General features: G+C 46.7%; 1 protein-coding gene across 11 annotated transcripts in view; it reads right to left on the reverse strand.

Moving 5' to 3' along the window:
* ATP11C (ATPase phospholipid transporting 11C) overlaps window positions 1-19,943 on the reverse strand; it is a 55,175-nt gene that overhangs the window by 19,324 nt on the left and 15,908 nt on the right. For 10 of the 11 annotated variants that reach the window (XR_004242973.1, XM_032123511.1, XM_032123516.1 and 7 more), the window contains exons 2-18: window positions 18,543-18,662; window positions 16,729-16,818; window positions 13,158-13,238; window positions 12,075-12,182; window positions 11,349-11,477; window positions 8,873-8,976; window positions 8,204-8,254; window positions 7,290-7,354; window positions 6,619-6,700; window positions 6,097-6,247; window positions 5,095-5,292; window positions 4,028-4,189; window positions 3,769-3,926; window positions 2,772-2,843; window positions 1,875-1,948; window positions 1,096-1,199; window positions 343-524 (exon numbers count right to left, since the gene is read on the reverse strand). Coding sequence is in view for 10 of the 11 variants with exons in the window: in XM_032123511.1 (XP_031979402.1) it covers window positions 343-524; window positions 1,096-1,199; window positions 1,875-1,948; window positions 2,772-2,843; window positions 3,769-3,926; window positions 4,028-4,189; window positions 5,095-5,292; window positions 6,097-6,247; window positions 6,619-6,700; window positions 7,290-7,354; window positions 8,204-8,254; window positions 8,873-8,976; window positions 11,349-11,477; window positions 12,075-12,182; window positions 13,158-13,238; window positions 16,729-16,818; window positions 18,543-18,662 (1,931 nt within the window). In the remaining variant the exon portion in view is untranslated. The remainder of the gene's footprint in view (window positions 1-342; window positions 525-1,095; window positions 1,200-1,874; window positions 1,949-2,771; window positions 2,844-3,768; window positions 3,927-4,027; window positions 4,190-5,094; window positions 5,293-6,096; window positions 6,248-6,618; window positions 6,701-7,289; window positions 7,355-8,203; window positions 8,255-8,872; window positions 8,977-11,348; window positions 11,478-12,074; window positions 12,183-13,157; window positions 13,239-16,728; window positions 16,819-18,542; window positions 18,663-19,943) is intronic. The other variant, XM_032123519.1, reaches the window with a different exon arrangement.

A 19,943-nucleotide genomic window follows, 5' to 3' on the forward strand; every position in this document is an offset into this window, starting at 1 on the left:
TTAGGCCTCACAGTAAGAGTTTCATTTACACTTGCAGTTACTATAACTGAACGTGGAATTGAATTTGTTTTGATGTGCAAATTAATGCCGTGTGCTTAATTCACTCTCTAGAAGTGCAAGTATTTCTGCAGTTTCATTAATAAATCCCAATTCCTACTACACCAGCCAGTTTAAGCAACTAGGGCACTGTGAAATGGGTTGTGCCATGGTGTAATTAATTGCCCTGGACACTGCCAGCATCTGCCTGGCTGTTCAGTTCCACCATGGCGAGTCAGGGCCACAAGGCCACATCACAGAGAAACCACAGGTAGCACAGTGCTGCTGGTGGAGCCCCCACTTTACCTGTCTTCTACAGCAGTAGCCCCGATCAGGTGCATGTCTGCTTCTGTGTCATCAAAAACCTTGGCCATCTTCTCCTCCCTGTCCTGCAGAGCCATCTTGGCTTCGTTGAGCTGTCTGTCAATTTTGTCATACTCCTTTTGAGTTAGTTCTTTGAAGGCCACACAGAGCGTTCGGTAGCCATCCTGGTGGTGGGACAGAAAGAAAATAAAGTGGACAAATGCCCTAAATCCAGATTTTTTACAGCTCCTCACTTCAGGGTTAGTGCTTTTGTCTACCATCAGTGCTTCTGTCAGTACTGACCCTGAGGGCAAGGACAATTTGTTGGCTTGTGTCAAAAGAGCAACTTTCTGTGTTTATACAGCAACTTCTTCCCACCAGAGTAATCATGGTTCTGCTTATTATGTGCAGGTAATATGGCAGAAAGAAACTAAGACAGGACCAGGGCTGAGAGCATGCAGCCAGCAGGGAGAGCAGAGACTGGGTGCCACCACAGCTGGGACCAGGCTGCTGTTGCTACTTCTATTTTTAACTTGCCTGGGAGATGCTTGGACACAAGTGTGATGGAGACCATGTAAGTATATCAAATAAAGGTGGAAGCCAACGAAACAGAAAAGGAAAGAAGCCTGGTATCAAAACAATGTGAAGGGACACTCACATTTTCAACACTTCCCTCCCAAGCAAGGTCACATCCCTATTTTAGGAATAAGGCTTTCCTGACCCCAGGAGCCAGCCAAATGCCATCCATGTGCTCACCATAGCATTGCGGTCCACATGGACTTTTGTTTGTTGGATTTCTTCTTGCTGCACCCTTGGAAAAATAGAGGAGTCTGCTCCTTTACAGAAGAGAAGCAACTTTCCTAAAAGCAAATTATAAATAGTTTATAGCAGTCACAAGCTGCAGAGAGACTTAACAAGACTTAACAACGCCAATAGCAAGCAAGTGATGCAGAGGGAGGAAATCTGGCAGGACTAAAGAGGGAACTGCTAGAAGCCCAACTGCCTACCAAAAATGGCCTTTCACCATTCACCCTGTGAAAAACCTTTGTCTGACCTGGCTGAGACTTTGGGTGTCCCTACCTGCCTCTGAGCAAGTTTTCTGCAACAAGCTGGACATTGTTTCCTACCTGAAAGCCTTGGCAACCTCTCCAGGGAGGGTAAAACCAGCATCCCAAACCTTACAGGACTGGTACTTGAGAAGGATGGTGACCTCTGAATTTTTCTGTTATTCCCATGAAACCCCATCCCACCCAGGGGACAGTCTCACATGTCTTGCCCTGTACTTGTTCCAGCCTGGAACAAGGCAGGCAGGGAGCTCCCTGTGGGTCATTGTTCTCATCCCCTGATCTGCTGTTGGTGCCAAGCAGCTGCTACAAAGGAAAATTAACTCTATGGAAACCAGGGCCAGTGCAGGATTTAGTTAGACCAGCTTAGAAAACCTAACAGCTCAGCTTCTCTGGGTCTAGGGATAAGGGGGATGTGTTTTATAGCTGTGCACACAGGTATGAGAGTCCACAAGTGCACTTTGACTGTACCTGTGGTGGTTCTCACAATGACACTCATACGGCGCCGGACAGGGTCAAAGTTCAACACGTGGAGAAGTTGGTACCTTTAAAAAAGGAGAAAAAAGCTTTGACTCAGTGAAGGAAAAATAGAAAAATAACTATTTGAGACAGAAAATCACTAACAATGAGCTCCAGAAATCAATACACCCTACAAGAGGCATCACCCACGGGGGAATTAATTTTACAGCTACTGCACAAGAAAATGGAGGAAAAAACCCAAATTCCAGTAGTCCTGTGGTGATCTGAGCATGATAGTGAGGGTGCAGGTGCCCACCAGTGTCCCACCCCCCCCCAGCTGGGCAGGGGCTCAGCAGGGAATGGGGCACCACGTGCCACAAGCAGTAACACTGAGTCTCCCATTTAAATAAGAAGTTTCTTCATGAGGGAAGTAAGAAGTGAAACCTGCTTGTGAGGGCAAGCTTTCAGGGAGTGCTGGGACTAAGTCAGAGACTCCCAGATGTCCACCAAGCTGTGAGCACAGGGTAAAATCCAACTATTTTCAGCTTGGGGGGGGGGGGGGGGGGGGGGGAAGGTTACAGGGAATGGAACTGAATCACGAATTTAGGCTTACAGTGTCCTGCACAGCCTGGCACAGATGAAGGATACATACAAAGGACTGCAGCCTCTTGAGGGACCTGAATTTAGACATCAGTAAACCACCCGTGGACTTTTGCAAGTGAGCCTTTTTGCCTACACCTTGATGTGCTGTGCTCTGTGAAGGGAACAAGGATTTTGGGGCAGGTCAGCACTGTCTGACAGCCCTCAAGGAACAGCTTTGACCTTGCCAGGTTGACCAAACTCGATTAAGCTGGGTGGGAGTGGTGCAGAAGAGCAGCCCTGTTCCTCAGCAGTCCCAGCAGCACTTACAGCTCAGTTTCATTCTTTTGGTTTCGTATTTTCATGAAATCATTTTCAAGTCCTAGAAAAGTGAAACCATACCTGTCAATAAACAAAAGGACAGAACAACATTGAAAAAACCCATTGGCACATATTATACATAACAATGTTCTTGTTTCACCTTCTGCACTGCAGAGGAGAGCAAAGAAGTCAGTGAGCCCGAGCTAAGGAGCACGGCTGGATGTTTGCTTGCTCCATGCAGAGCCTGCTATGATGTTCTGGCACCGCTCCCATCCCCTGGAGAGCTTGGGCACTGGAGCACACAGACACTGAGAGCCTCTGGACATGGTCCACTGGGTCTCTGGCAGGTTTACAAGCCATGAGCAAGTGTACACAGCTGCAACAGACTCCATTTAAAACCTAGGGGCTGGCAAGAGCATAGAATCACTGAATGGCTTGGGCTGGAGAGTATCTTACAGATCACCTAGTCCCAAACTCTTCTCCCTAGTCCTGGCAGGGACACCTTTCACTAGACCAGGTTGCTCAAAGCCCCACCCAGCCTGGCCTCGAGCATCTCCGGCAGGACTCAAATGTGGGGTTGACAAAAGTAACCATCCTATTATTTTGCCACTGCATGGCAAGGAAACAATTTCACTGCAATATGCACATGGTAACTGGTCTCAGTTTCTAGGGGATTAAAGCAAAGGCCACGTGGGCTCCAGCAAAGAAGCCTCTGACACACCTGGGCACTGCAGCACCTTGGGGCTACTCTCAGTGAATGCAAACCACAGCCTCCCAGGAAGCTGCTCAGGGAAGATCCTTTACAGAGCATCCCTTTAACAGAGAGCTCATTTAAACCCCCAGGCTCATGTGGCTTCACAGGGCTGCAGGTCAGGTTCAGCACTGGTACCACAACCTGCTTCCTAGAGAGACCATGGAAAGGGATCTATCACCTTCAGATCACCCTCACCTCCCTCCTTCCCACCAGAGAGAGGGAATCAAAACCCCGACATCTTCACATTCTTACTTTTCTGCGCCTTTCACCAAAGCGATTTCATCTGGGGAAGAGGAGATATAGGTGCATTTGCGCTCTGGATGCGCCATCAGCCCATCCACCTGGTCTGCCTCCTTGATCTGAACCGTGTGGCACAGGCAGAGTGCCCGCAGGAACAGCTCCTCGCGGCTCTGGGCAGGAGGGAGGGAGGGCTCGTTACCAGCTGAATGCCACCGCCCAGCCAGGAGCTGGCCACAAAACCCTCACAGCCACCAACACGCACATTTCTTACCTTTTCAGCTTTGCCATAGTATTTTAGGGGTCCATCAGTCTGGGAGAAGCCATCCACCTCCGAAATGCAGTCTTTGTACTTGTGCCCGTCGATGCAGCACTCGATGAACTCCATGCTGTTCTCCGTCAGAGTCCCGGTTTTGTCCGTGAACACGTACTCCACCTGCAAGCACCAGGCACTGCTTTGCTGCACCCCCAACCCCAAGGGACAGGGAAGGAACCCCCAAAAACAGAGGCTGGGGCATTTTAGTGCATCTGTGCCAATGCTGGAGAATACCTGGCTGCTGTCCTAACATGACCCTGCAAAAAAGATGCAGGTGCCCCACTACATCACTGTGCAGTTCTGCTACTTTGCTCCTCGGAGCAGCTCCTCTGCTTTTCAGCCTGTTGCATAGGTGGCAGGAGGCAGCTTCTGAAGACTTAAAATCTGTATCCAGGCTCTTCACTTTCCCCTCATCCTCCCTCTTGGGTCCTTTCCTATAGCCCTAGTGCTTATAGAACTGCTGCTGCAGGTCTGCTGCCTCCTTTGGGGAATTTTCATCTTGCTGCTGTATTTCCATTAGCTAATTGCTACTCCAAGTATATTTTTATTATTGTTTTTAAAGCAAAATCAAAAGCAGGAGGCACTACACCCAGTATAGATCAGAAAGGGAAGACTGATCTGTCTAGGTGCCCCAGCAAAGCAGCAGCAGTACAGCTGCACGTGCTCTGCACACCCAGGGAGATGACTGGGCAGACATTTTCATTAATCCTCAAAGAGACAGAGGATTTTTAATTTTTAATTGAAGCAGTGAAAGCAAATCACCCTGACACGCAGAGTGCTGCGCCTGATATTCCCCAATATGGAAACAATTGGCGTGACCCAATTCCTGCTCTTTCATGCACTATTTATAACCTTATCTGTTTCGCAGAGCGAGTGGAATCACATTAAATGGAAAGTGCCACCAAAGCGGGTGAAGTTCTGGCCCGAGGGGACTGCGTGGGATTGCCACAACAAGGGCTCCTGGCAGGGAGGGCACTTTCCTCCACATTTGCATCCAAACAGATGCAAACACAGCACGCTCTGACCTGCCCGAGCTCTTCATTCAGGTCCGAGGTGTTCACCAACGCTCCCTCTTGCATTTCTTCATCATACATCTCCTTGTCCCAAGAGATGAAGAAGGAGCCCAAGAACTTCTGCATCTCTACTGTAACGTACATGGAGACGGGGATAATAAAGTTGAAGAGGACCATAAACGACAGGAAGTCCGTGAACATCCTCAAGACCTGCAAAGGAAAGAGGAGAAGATGCAGCCTGTGGCTGTCAGGACACAGGGGCACTTTATAGCAACACCTCAGGGGTTCTGGACAGCTTCTCCTCTAAGTTAGATAGAAAAGAACAACATGAAAATGAAGGCAGCTAAGATACAGGGCTAAATCCCATTTTCCTTTGGCACAGGAAATCTTACTGCCTTCTGCAGAGCTACCAGGTACACGAATACATCTCACTGCTTCACAGGGACCAAAACAATGTTTCATCTCAGCATACTCCTCTTAATTTATACTGCTATAATTTTACACTGCTACAGGCTCATCCTGATCCCAAGTAACTGGAAAAAAGGAGCAGGTGGCTTGAGACCAGTCAAGCTGTGGCAAGGGTGCAAGTGATGCAGTGACATCCCTGTAAGTCCTCCTCAATAAGCCATCAAATAAAGATCTCTGCACGCTCACACTCTCCCAGGCTTGACTGCCCACATCTCGGCAAGTTTAAGAAACTGGCTGACATGGCCTCAATTTAAGTTTACCTATTCAAAGCTGAAAGATAGCTCGAGTTCAGATAAGGACCCAGGTTAAATCAGCTGCATTTCTGTATTATATAGTATTTATTTATGCTTTGCCCTGCTCCACACAAATATCACTTTGCACAAGCATGAGAGAGGCCCAAAGAAACAAACAGCAGGAGAGACCAAAGGAAACAACAGCACTTTGTGTGAGCAAACAGGACTCCCAGGGCAGGCAGCAGGCGCTATCAGATTAACCAAAACAGAGTAAGTAAAGCTGGAGGAGGTGCTGAAATACAAATCCACTTACCTTGAACGTCTCTCTCTCTTTTTTAGTCTTCTCATTGTACCAAGGCTCATCATTAAATGGATTACTCTGCCAGACATACTTCAGAGTCGTGCACACAGTGGCCTTGCCCAATAGGATGCACAAATACACTATCAAGAAAGCGTTGATAGATCTGAAAAACAGGGGTTTTTTTAAAAATTCTTGCAGCTATTTTTATACAGAAAAGCACGTAAATAGACAGGAACAAGACTTCCTTACTTTTAAGAAGGGAATTACAGAACAAGTGCTTTTGACACTGCTGATATTCAGGGTCAGGTTCATATAACATTTCTTAATTTTGTTTTTAAAGAAAGAAAGCTACTAAATTTTGCTGCTTCTTGCAAGATATGCTTTATCAAATACCCAGATTTTTCTATGCAATCAGAGAGCATCTGAAACAAAAGGCAGCAGATTAGGGGATTATTTCTGTACAAGTCATCCATTGAAAACAAACCCAAACCCAGCAGGTTTTACTGATTTTTTTTTCTGAACACAAATACTCACTTTTCTACTGCAGACCGTTTCTGAGATTTCCCTTGGTAGTTCAGAGCCATTTTTGTTTCCATTCCAGTATAGACTGCAACTCCTGCAGGGTATCAAAGCAGGGCTCATGAGGGACCCGCAGCCCCGGAGGGAGCCAGCTGGCACTTGGCCATCAGGGGCATCGGTGTTTACACCAAACTCCAATCCCAGCTGAAGAAAGAGGCATTGCCCAAGGACTGTTCAGCTACAGAAACCTCTGAGGCTGCTAAGCAATGTAATTGCTGTATCCCAGAGCACTGAGCCAGAGCCCATGGATCACATACAGTCCGGAACAGCATCAGTCTCCCATCACAGCTGTCACCCTCCATCACCAGCGTCTGAGATTGTGCTCCCAGCACACTTCCAGCAAAGGATTTGGGAACAACTCCTTGCTCATCATGTCTCAGGCAAAGAGGAAAACTTGCTCTGGTGTATTAAGACAACCTGCACAGCAGGGCAGCCCTGCAGATAGAACCAGTGCCTCCTGATTTCACCCCAGCCACTTTGCCATCAGCTTGCATGAAAACTGAGCTCTACAGCCCAGGCAGACAGGCTGTAGAGAGGTATGTTCCCTCTCCAGATTTAGTAGTGAACATCTACATTTGTCATTATTTATCAGAACTATTTAAATAAATAAACAAAAATAACTTCACCATAAATCTTCTTGGTATTTTTGAGGGTAGCACCTTTCAACAACAGGTTTTCAGGACCCAAAGACCTAAACATAAAAGAAATTATAACATTGCATCGCTCAAAGGTAATTCAAACTACTTTATAAATTAGAGTCAGAAATAGGTAATAAAGATAAACAAAGGTTCCTTGGATCTGATTACATGATTTGTATGTTAAATGGGGCCTTGTTTGAGTTTGTTTTTCTCTTTGTATAATTACACTTCCATTTCATTTTACAAATACTGTCCCCGACATACCAAGTTCCACTCTTATTGGGGGATTTTCATTAAGGCTTTTGAGGAACAAGTGCAAAATGTTCAAATCTAGTATGCTCCAGGACTTTTGTAAAAATGCAACGTTAAAGTCATCAGAAGCCTGTCCCTTCCAGCCCAGTCAATCAACGGCACCATCAGAGCTGACAGCCCCATCTGTGTTTTTATTTCTCTTTGAAACCCCCTAATGACCCCTCTGTTGCTTCTAGGGTATGAACAGACCCACCACAGCACAAAACCCATCCAACAACGCTCTGGTGAGAGCAAACTGTTTTTGATGGCTTATGAACATTATTTGCTGTTTTTCCCCTTGAAACACTGATTGGTGTTTAAGTTTTTGCTTACTTTCGAGTGACAGTATTTTGTAATTACCTGGTAAATTTGTGCCCCATCAGCAGGGCAGGACATTACCAGGTGGTCCTGCACTGCTTCCCCAAAAGGGGCTCAAATAAATCACAGGATGGCACAAGGGAGGCCTCCTTTTAGAATAAAATCTTTGGAATGGTTAAAGAAAAAAAAAAAAACACATTCCCAAATGATGGCAGCACAAGCTCAGATCCTTGAAATTCTCTGTAGATGGCCAACCCCTCTGAGGAGGGCCAGCACACAGCTGCAAGACCAACCTGGCTACGGGCTCTTGGTTACTTCTGTAGATGATAATTCTTCCAACAAATCTGTAATAAAAAGATGAGAAACTTGTATTATAAACACACTAAAGAAAATTCATTGACAGGAAATGGAAGCAAACACAGAAACAAATGAATTTGAGAGTTTAATGTTTCAGAGGGGTGTCTGTGCTCAGGACAGAGAAGCCACACATTTCCCATGCTCAGGGGTGCCCCGGTACCTACACACCCCAGCACATTCCCATTACAGACTGCAGCACACCCCAGCAAACCTCCCTCAAGGGATTTAACCACACAGACCACTTACTCCTGGAAGTCATTCAGCCCATTGCCTTTTACTTGGGAGGTAGAGTGGCCTAAAAATAGGTGCATGGACCATTATTACTGCGGAGCTGACAAAAACCATTATACCATGACAAGTGCTGCACAAGGGAGGCTTTTCTGCAAAGACACTGAGCTTTAAAGACTTTGCCATCCTCATACAGAAGAGGCCCAGTAGCTTATCACTGCCTTGAGACACCTTTTGGCCTCTGATGAAAAGAAGACAGCCTTCGCTGTGCTGAACTGCAGATCCCCCAAGCGATGGTGCTGAGGGGCCTGTAGGGAGATGACACCAGGCAGCTGCGGGGCAGGACAGGCGGGGGGATGCAGGAGGGACAGACTCACTTGTAGAGGTCAGGCTGTGGCTGTTCACACTCGATTGTGGCGGTGAGGGTGTCGATGGCTTCGTCGGTGCAGAGCACGGTGGTGTCCCGCACTGCGTAGTGAGTCTGGGCACAGGAGCACAGGCAGCGTCACCTCGAGCCCCAGCTACAATCCCATCCGCAAGTTTTATACCCCATTACTTAAAATGCCACCATGCACAAGCTAGTCAGCACCAGCAGCTCTCCCAAGCCCTTGTCATGCTCCCATGAGGCAGCTGAAGCACCTCTCAGTGAAAGAATGAAGTCACTAAAGCTTAAGGGAAACCACAGTAGCAAGGAGCTGCTGGGTGTGTCTCAGTAAGGCACACACCAAAAGCAGAGCATCCTTGGTTCTCCCTGGGGACTTGCCCTGGTTGGGGTGGAGGGGAGGCTGCAGGTGCCCCATGAAGAAGGGGCTCTTGGGGACCACCTGCCCTGGCTCCTGACAGTAACCAGACACCAGCTCCAGCACCAGGGATCAGGCAGAGCACTGGCAGACTCTGAGCTATTTTTAGCAGTTGCTGCTGCAAAGGTTCATCTCTCATAATTAACTGAAAAGCCCACAAAGGATCTGCTCGCTGCCTTTCAGGCTCTATTTATAGGACCTACTCAGAGCTCCAAGTCACGGCGGGCTGCCTCAATCCACCTTCATAAACAAATTCATTTAAATGCTTCCTCCACCCCTCCCGCTTGCATCCCCTTCCCTGCGCAGACCGGAGGCACCGCCACGCGACACACGCTGCAGTCATGGCAGTGGAAACCCCCACCTTTGTGCTGCTTTGGTGACCTACCTGGCTGTTCCAACTGACAGCACACACGGATCTCCAGCACACATCACAGCTTCTGTGTAGCACAAGTCAAAACCAATCCTGCAGTGCCCAGTACCAAACCCAGCCCTTGTAGGGGTTTTGCATTGCTCCCATCAGCAGAGACACTGTGCAATTACCGAGTGATACTTCAAAGCTGCCTCCCAATCAATTCCACAATCTTTACATCCTTTAGCGTATTTAGAAAACACGTGTTCTTTTAGCTAACGTATGGCCAAAGATTTGTGCTTCAAAGACAGAGCCCTGACAAAATCTCTTTTACAGTTCTATTCCAGTTTCACTTAATCAGGCACCTTTCCCATACCTCAACCTGACATGCCCCAAATACCAGAAAAATCTCCACCAAGAAGGCAGCAGATATCCCTGCAGATGAGGTGTGGTGATTACCCAAGCACGCTTCCCTCACCCCCCTTTTGCAGCAAACCCTGGTTTGTAATGTTAGATCTATTCCCCCAAACAGAGCTGGCTTTTCTATTCCCTCTTCCCCTTCAAACTCATCTTCACCTTGTCATGAAACAGGAGACAGCTCCCAGTCACCTACAGGAATCCACAAACCAAGAAAAAACACCACAGTGCTTGATATAGAAACTCAGCATTGCATCCCCAGACTCACAAGTTACTAAGAGCCCAGACTCTACAAAAGTAATGTGAACTCACGTATATGATACACCTGCCACAAATAAGCAACAGCCTTTTAACATGGTTAGCTATTTTTAGCCTCAAGACACTTCAGAGCTCCAACTCCTCACTAGTGGAACCAGTACTGTGCACCAGCACCTACACAGGTTGTCCAGTGCCAATTAAGAGCAGCCCATAGAGAAGAGCCACAAATCTCAGATAAACATATCAGATCCACAGTGGTATTCCCACTGACTTCAGAGAGTGCTGGAATGAATCATGTCATTTTAAAGTATCTTCCAGTCTTACTACTGCAGCTGCTAGTATCTGTATAAATATTTATCACACAAGTGCAACCAAATGTTCATGTCTTCTGACGTATATAAGCTTTTTGTTGCTGCTTCTTTCCCTAGTTTAGAGGGGAGGAGAGAAAGAAAGAAAGAAAACAAACTGAAAATATTCATCCTGGGCAAGACTAGTATTAAATTTCACTGCTTGCTTCAGGGAAAGGGAGAGAAAATCCCAGAAGCGATGCTTTTCTCACGCTGCTGAAAAATTCCCCGAATGAGTCTAGACATGCTGCCTCAAAAAAGTCCCTAATCTCACTGGAAATGCTTAGTTAAGTAATGGGAGCATTGGCGGTCCTGGAAAAGGAGCTGGAGAGCTGCAGGCACTGCTCCCCTGACGCACCAGAGCTCACAGAGTGTGGCCGGAGCAGGGAAGTGCTGACACTTCCTGCGATGGGCAGCGAAGCTGTATCGATAAACAGCAATCCAGTTTGGGGCAGCGCCAGCAGAAATGGCCCTTGGAGACAAAACAGAGCACAAACAATCCCCGAGGGCTTCGCTGCTGATGCACTGGAAGCCAACAAGAGGCAAGAGCTGTTAAAGAGCCACGCAGCTGCAGGAATGGGCTCCAGGGCAGCACCCTCAGGTACGCACAGCCCCGCCATGCAAGCAGTGGCATCTCCAGGTACCCCAGTATCCCACACGCTGCCCCACCCAGCCCCGCTACCTTGAAATTGGACTCGCCATCAAGGCTTGCTGTAGTGACATAACAGGTCCCATCAATGCTGCTGGAGGCCAAAAATATCAAGTCACAGGGGAAGGTCTCATCTGCCTTTACTTCTACTATGTCTCCAACCTAGAAGACAGGAAACAGTCCCATGAACAGTCCTCTCAGTTGTTATTAGATGGTTATGATTTAGCTTCTCTCAAAGCCTAGAAGAAATCACTTTGGCTAAAAGGGAAACTGAGGTCCAAGAGGTGCACGGATCCCTGAGCATCACTCCACAGCCTGATGGGGCGATGCAGCCCGCACTGACTCAGAGCACCCACGTGGCACAGTTAGTAAGTATTTCTCTACTAAATCTTGATGGAGAAAGACTGTACTTGCCTGAAGTGTGGTGTGATAAATTAACGTCAAAGCTAAGTGTACTTTCGTGGTGTCCTTGGGAGAGTTGGAAATAGAAGAGGACTGCCTGTCCTGGAGAAGTGTAAAATGCTGACAGATCTGTCACTTGTCAGCCCTGTACAGCTTTTATGAGACAGTTTTTCAAAAGCAATCAAAGGCAGCTTCACTCCTTAACTGGGAACAGCTCTCAGAGCATCTCATCTGAAAGTGAGCACACTGGGGCAGCTCTAACCCAGTGCACCCCTCCTCCCCTGCCCCCTCAGCACACACCTCTGTGCTCCCATCAGCCTCAGTGATAACACACATGAGTTCTCTGCTAACAGTTACCTTGATTTTTTCACTCTCCTTCTGCACTTGCTTTGCATTTTCGACAACAAAGACGTTGCTTTTGTTCACTTCGTTGTCAGCTCTGTGCCTCAGCCAGTCCTCGTACCCCTAAGGCACAGACACAGGAACACAAACTTGTAACAAAGCAAGTAAACTAATGAAAAGGGAGGACTGAGGATGAGAGGGACACGTTAAAACACTGAATAAGGCAACCAGTCCTCAGACCTCCTTCATGCCTGACAAAACATCAACCAGAGTAGCTCAGACTGAATCAATTTATTTTAAAAACTTCATATGCATATTTGACAGATTCAGAACAGATTAAAATAACACAAAAATAATCTATATGTGGGGCATGCAACGAGCAGCTAAACTACTGTAACACATTTCTATTATTCTCAGTGCTGGCAAGAACAGACTGATAATATGAATAATACACTCAGCAGCCTGCAGCTCTTTCCTATGGTAACGCAGGATGACACTCTTCCTCTTCAGTCTTTACTGGAAGAATACAACACTGAGATTTGAAGCAGATAGATGTTATTCTAGCTCTCCCTTTCCAGCCCTCATAGAAGAAACTTCTTTTATTATTCAATAAGGAAATTTTAAATGGCATGTGTGCCTGTGATGGGAGGAAAAAGGTCTTTTAACACTGCAAGGAGATGAGGACTACATGTTTTCAGGGCTAGCTGAGTGGCTGAACAGAACCTGTCCTTTCCACCTACCAGCATGGGAGCAGAGCGTGGGCTATATTTGGAGCACGTCTCTGCAAGGACTCAGAGAGCTCTTCTAAAAAGAGGAAAAACATTCAAGTAACACCAGAACTACAGCAGAAAGCTTTACTGACCCTCAAGGCCCGCTTACAACAGCACAGAGGTGTTTTACATTGCCAGAACAGGAGACACCAATAACCACACTCAAAATGCAGCCTCTCCTGAAGAGCACCAGTGCACATCTCACCCTCTAAGAAGGGTGCACCAAACCTACAGCACACGGTGGCTTCTGAGTATATTTAAATACATGTTCATCATTTTCTCTACATATCCCAAAGAGCATCTGCTCCTCCCCACACTGACACCGTACCTGTTTGATAGCTGTGACAGTGATGACAAAGAAGAGCGGGAGGCCACTGGTCACCGGGCTGGTTGGGGTGTCCACTATCACCTGCGGAAAGAAAAATGGATTGCTGAGCCCTGGTTTTTAGGCAGTAGAAGAAACCCAAAGCTTTGGTTATGGGGGGAAAAGGGTGCTTATCCCACTGGGGGCAAGTCAGAGCCTAGCAGAAGAGAAAGGGAAGGAAGGGCTGGTTATGAAAGGGAGGGCAGTACCAGTCATCTTGAACCACTGACACTTGGAGGCTAAAAATAACACCCATCAGCCCAGATTACCTACGAAATATACTGCAGAACAGAACATGAATATTTAAGTAAAAGAGAAATCCAGGCTTTGTCTTTAAGCTCTCAGATTTGGAGTTCAGAGCATGATTTAAGCACCATGGCTGCTCAGGGGCCTTGGGGCAGAGAGCTGGATCCTTCCTGAGCTCACTGCAGTGCTCGAGCCAGCGCCATGGTAAAGACCAAGCCCCTTGATCACTAATTAAACCTTCGGGCTGTTCTTTCTGACTGTACCAGGCCTTGGCCCAATGGGTAAGGATGGCAGAACAGGTTCATAAGTGAGAGGGAACACCTTCCACCTTCCAAACCAGCACACTATAAATCGGTCATTTTTCCTGCTGTTCCTGGAGAGAATGGGAGCATGAGAGGCAGATGATGAGGGCTGCAATGAAAGGGATGGGGAAACTCAGCAGAAAGGCTTTGTGTCCCCACAAAGGGACTTTGTCTCCTGTTTGTGCTTCCCCAGCATGCTCACAAACAGCAGTATCTGGATATCTATTGTTTCAGGCTGCCTGTAAAAAGCTGTGTTAAGGACAGGACTCCTCTTATCAGCTACGTGGACATTTTTGACTATGAAATGCTGTACACTGCAATATTACCCCGCACTACTGAACCCAGAGAGAAAAGCCAGAAGATTCTGAAGTGGAAGAGATACACCACAAGAAGCAGCCAGATAAATGGCATACTAGTTAAGCAGCAGGAAGGTAAACCAAGATAAACACCAAAAATATTTCCAGGCACACAAAGCCCTGGCTCACTCAAATGGGATTAAAATGTTTCCAAGCAGAAAGTCTGGTAGAAACCACACTTTGGAGGAACAGCCTCGAGTGAGGATAGTGCCAAGAGTCACACAGACACACTGCACAAGTGATGGCCACTCACTGGGGCATTATCATGAAGTTTCAGCCAGTCAGCCAAAAGTTACCTTGCAAAAATTGGACAGATCTAGAGAATCCAAGAAGAACTTTGGCTTTCTGCTGAGAAGGACAAAATTGAGGACCTCCTGCTGCCCAGCAGGAGAATTTCCTACACTGGACAAGATGTAGTTGTATTTATGTAAAAAAAAATACCATGTCTGTCCACACAGATATAGGATTACAGATATAGGAACACAAATACCAGATGAAGTGCCTGGAATAATTCACATATTTGGAGTTTGGACTCCCTGCAAAAATCCCCTGGCTGGACAGTACTCTCCCCCTTTGTGGATGGTGAAAAGCTGAGGGGACACACAAGCAACAAGCCAGGACAAAGGCAAACTCACCTGAAACTATTTTTGAACTGGTTTAGGACTTGAACAGCTTGATTTGAATCCACTTAAAAGTGGCAAAGTCCTCCTGTTACTTAATAGCTTCTTACAAGATTCCTTAGGACACTAAGGACCACACTTTCCTCCTCAAAGGGACACTTTTCACTCCTGCTACCTCCTAAAATAGCTTACTGCCACCAGCTTGGTTTGTCTACAAACACTCTGGGACTGTGCTCCAGCCCCTTCTACCGGGAGGTTCCCTGCAGATTCCTGCAAGTGCTGCAACAGATGAACCAAAGAAACAGCAATTTGTATCCCTGTTTGTGCACAACGTGTTTTATGTTTAATGCATGTACTTTGTCTTACAAAGAGCTGGATCTGGAGGCACAGAGTAATAGATGTTTTGATAAAGCATTTTACAACAGGCAGAGCAGATGCACCCGAGTGCTGTGACACTTCACTCCTCGTGCAGAACCAGGTAGGACAACCCCATCAATTCTAAGAAATTTAAAGATAAGCATGAACACAAAGATATAGATGGCATTTTTCAAGGTATAACCCTTGGCATTTAAAATGAATGGAGTGGCCCTGAGTGCCTTTTTAAGGCAAGTGACGTCTCCAGAATGACAAGCACCTGGGGGCAGGTGGCTGCTCTCTACAGCAGCCAGTGGATCAGTGCTGTCAGGCTGGGTTTGGCTCAGTTGCGTTTGTTTTTTCTCTAATAGACCACGAGGGCTGCTTCCTGATTTTAGAGGTGCTCACAGAATAAAAACAAGGAGGAACAGCCAGGCTCTTCTCTCACCTGCATAGACCTGTGCCTAAAATGGGCAAGCAGCTAGACTGAAACTCACTTTGTAACTATAATCAGGAATATTTCATGTTCTCCATGGCCAGAGGGTCAATAGATAAAATGTAATAGCACGTCACTAAGTGGCCAGCTACACAAAAAGGACATCCTGACTCCAGGGTATCGCTTCAGTTCAAGGCAAATTACAAATTGGGTCTGACAAAATGGAGCAACGCCAGCAAAATGAAGAGATGGAGGCAAGCCAGCTGACGCCAGAGTAAATTGGCCTTTCATGTCACACTGCCAGGAGGAGCCACATGGCTGTGTCTCGGGATCCCCGCTCCTGCAGCCACCACCAGAGTGACTGGAAACCAGAACCCTTTACAGTAGGGATAAAACAGTTCAAGCACTCATCTTTTAACCTGCAGCCTGGGAGAGAGTGATATCCCAGTCCTGACCCACCAAAACCCTGCAGAAGCCACACAACGCCTTTTTATTTGTGGAGTAGAGCTCTGGTGCCTCTTTCCAGCCCTAGAGCTGACTGTGTGCTGAGCCCCAGACCTGAGGATTTAAAATGTGAGCAAAGGCATTGCAGTGATTCTCCCAAACTCCCTTTGCCCCAGTGCATTTTGACAGCTTGCTTTTCTTGGATGACAGAACAGAAAATGAGTATTCCTCAGGATCTGCCCCTTCATACAAGCCACAAAGCAGAGCACGAAAAGTTTGTGCCTGCAATAAATCTGCTGCTTTGCCCATGCAGAGCAACTTCCTGAAGCTTCAGGTTTCCAGAATTCATCTTACGCATTTTCTGAATTTTACTGAGTACATCCTAGCTCTCCTGCTTGCCTTGAAACTCATCATACCTGAGACATAAAATATCGTATCACTTGGGGAAATAGGAAACAGAAGTAGTAATGGTGACAAAAAAAACAGATCTTAATTGTATAGCATCAAGTGTATTTTCAGTGGTTGAATGATCTTAACAGTGAGAATTAAGACGTTTTTTCAATGTTCCAGCAGTCATTCAAACCCCATCTCAGATAGGCCCAGATATTTTAATTATTTTTACGCCTTGGATGGTGCGGCAGAATTATAACACAGCTTCCAATTCAACAAATTCCAAACCTCTTATAAGCACAAACAGTTTTAAATCTCAATTCTCGTTCAAGCTATGTTTAACATCAGTGTCTAAATAAAACTCACTCTTAGCATCACAGCTCTTACCTGCACGAGGAAGATGATAAGGAAGTAGAAGTTGGCAATTCTTCTAAACTGCTCAAAAAGGTTCTTCGGGAGGAAATTCCAGAGGGTGTACTGCGGGGAGAGAGGGGGACTCACAAACAGACCAAGGCACGTGGCTGACAGGGACTAGAGCTACCAAAGGGAATGATCTGCACAGAGGAGCAAAGGAGCTCTCCTTTAACGTGGCAAGGGAAGCGCAGCGAGGCGGCTGAGCAGCCCTGGCGGGCCCCAGGCAGAGATGCAGGTCCTGGATCTAAAGCCAGGAGCACAGGGCAGCTGGATGCAGAGACACCACCAAGCTCTGCTTCGGCTTCCAGCTCCAGCTCTCTGCTGGAGCACCGAACCCTGGAAGTGCCTCACTGACAACTTCCAGAAAGGCATTTGCAGACACCTGCTTTCATTACAACATAATGTACAGTGGATAAATTTTTTCCAATTCCCAAAACCATCTTAGAGCTGCTTTTGTTATTTAAAAAAAAAAGGCAAAAAGCCATGCTGCCCATACAAATTCAGTATTAGGTTGTGCTTCATTATAATTTTAAGAAGGCTGCTGAATCATTTCATTTACTTTGGAAAGCATGTAGAATTTAGGAACAACATGGAAAATAATGGGTCTAATATCTATCTTTCAGTCTGTCTGGAATAAAAAAGAATAAGCAGCCAAGTCTCAAGACCAATGTCCATTTAATTATAAAAGAGACTGGTAAGGTCCCAGGCCTAGCAAATATAAATGGAAAAAAAGAGCAAGGACACAACATTCAAAACTAAATCAAGGAAGAACTAAAATTAGTGCTCAACCAAATCATTTTTCAGAGAGGGAACTGAGACAGGGGAAGGTGTCCTCGCTGAAGGCCCCTCCTGTGTGCCAGGGAAACGTCAGTGGGAATGCTACACAAGTTAAACATGGACAGACTTAAAACTTTTCCCAAAAATAAACTCAGACATAAAAACAGATAAGATCCAGGATGTATAAAAAAAGAAAGGAGAGGGGAAAAAAACCCCTTAGAGCTCAAGTACAGCAAAACTGAAGCCCAAGTGTATGCTGAGCATCATGAATCCTAGGCACTGGGATACGTATCCAGCTGTGTTGACAATATGGAATGCCACTTGTTTGATATTTTACTCGAATTGGCTTCAAATCTTTTGAAATAGCTTCATGAATGTCATGGAAAAAAGCTAGGCAGAAAGCAGATGGGTGTCATCACAGTTTTCCACCATAAACAAAAGCTGCATTAATACCATATGAATGTTTCCCCCCCTTTCATCCAAAGGGATAAACAGAGCATGGTTATTTTTGCCCTATCTCAAGAGAGAAAAATCCCATAGAACCAAAGAAAAAAAAAAGTGAATCACATTTTTATGTCCCTTTATAAAATAATCCCATTCCTGTTTGCAAATCTTAGTTGCTGTTATCTCGTGCTGTATTATATCTAAGCTGTCTTTTCTTCCCAAAGGGAATACCAGAAGACTTTAAAAAACACCAAAAAAAAAAAACCCCAACCCCACAAAATCAATGTGTCCACGTGCTTTGCTTTCATCCAGCCAACAAGAAAGGAACTCATACATGCCCCAACCAGCATTTATAGGATGAAAAAAAAAAAAGCAAGACTACGAGAGAGACTGGAGCTGTGTGTAAGGGCTGTACCAGGCTGCTCCACTTGCAGATGGACCTTTACATCCACCCTTGAGGAATTCAGAGTCTCTCCATTTCCAAATCCCCCCCCGAATAAAAGCAGGGTGAGTACCCGAGCAGCCATCACGCACACGGTGCAGCTGGACGAGCAGGGCGAGCTCACCTTGGAGGAGACGATCCTGTTGTCGCAGAACTTCTGTGCCACGTACGCCTCGGTGTCCGAAACGGGGCGGTGCCCGACCACCACGGTGCGCGTCCCCACCCGCTTCTCCTCCCCAGCACACTGTCGGGCAGCCAGGAAAAGGAAAAACCAGCTTTTAGCTCAAAGTAACTTAAATATTTGTACTAATAGCTTCCAGCTTCTCAGTGCACCGCGCTGTTCTTTGGAAATAAGGCAGCTGGAACTCAAAAATTCACCTCTCTGCCCCAGCCAAAGCACAAGAATGGAGAACACGTAAGGTCATTCAGCAAAACTCAGGCCATGCTGAGCCTCAAACACACCTTTGCTCAGCCATCAGCTCCCAGGACCACAGCCTGTCCTACACCCCACCAGGACAGGTCACTGCACTCCTGCCCTGTGCAGGACAGCTGCTGCCTGTATGTGCAGCCTGTGCCAGGTTATTTTTTCCTCTTGAAGAAGAATATGTCTTTATTAAGGACCTCAAGTCACTAGGAATATAATTTATCATCCACACATCTCTTCCTAGTCCTGACCTGGAGAATCCTGCAGCTCTGTGTTTATTCACTGCGTGGAGGACGATGGAAACTGCACCCTCCCTTATCCTCACTCTTCTGTCCAACCCTCAAGCCCATGCAAAATGTCTCACCACCACACTGGTACACACAGATTTAGCACTTAGCTCAAAAAACCAAAAGGGTCTTCTTCTGCTATTTAAAAATCTCAGCTAAAATCTCAAATAATGAAGCAGACAGTTTCACATCACAAACTCCTCAAGATGACACACAGGGTGCTGGGAAGCCAGCTGGGCTTGCTGGGGGGTTAATTTAAAGCAGAATGAGATGTCACAAGTGAATGTCAGCCTCATGTCATGGGGGCTTGATGACAGCCCCACTGCTCCGCAGCAGCATGAGGGAAACTGCAGCGGAATAACCTCAGCAGGGAAGCAGGGCTGCTCTGCAGGAGGACAGCAGCCCTTGCACAAAGCCACGAGACACCTGTGATCAGCAACACGGGGCTCCAGCAGAGACCCAGCCACCCCACAGCCCTTCCAGGCTACCCAGGGGACGTGACAGCACCCTGCAAACTACAGACACATCCTCCGGATCCAAGGGAGAGGATGTTAACACATAGTAAACAAAACATCTGAATGCACCAAAACTATCAGAGCTCTTCTATTTTAATGTGACTCTTAAACATCCAAGTTCCAACTTCTTGTAAATTATTTTAAAACCTTTCCCAACGTGTGACAAAGCCAAGGGCAGGCAGGTCCCTGCCAGTGCCTGCAGCCCAATGGAAGCTCTTGAGTGGACGAGGCAGCACTGCGAGCTCTACAGCCTCCAGCTCTGGCCTGCACAGCACACTCAAGTTTCTCAGTGGACCAGA

This window comes from Corvus moneduloides, chromosome 14 (assembly GCF_009650955.1).
Source record: "Corvus moneduloides isolate bCorMon1 chromosome 14, bCorMon1.pri, whole genome shotgun sequence".
Classification (NCBI taxonomy): domain Eukaryota; kingdom Metazoa; phylum Chordata; class Aves; order Passeriformes; family Corvidae; genus Corvus; species Corvus moneduloides.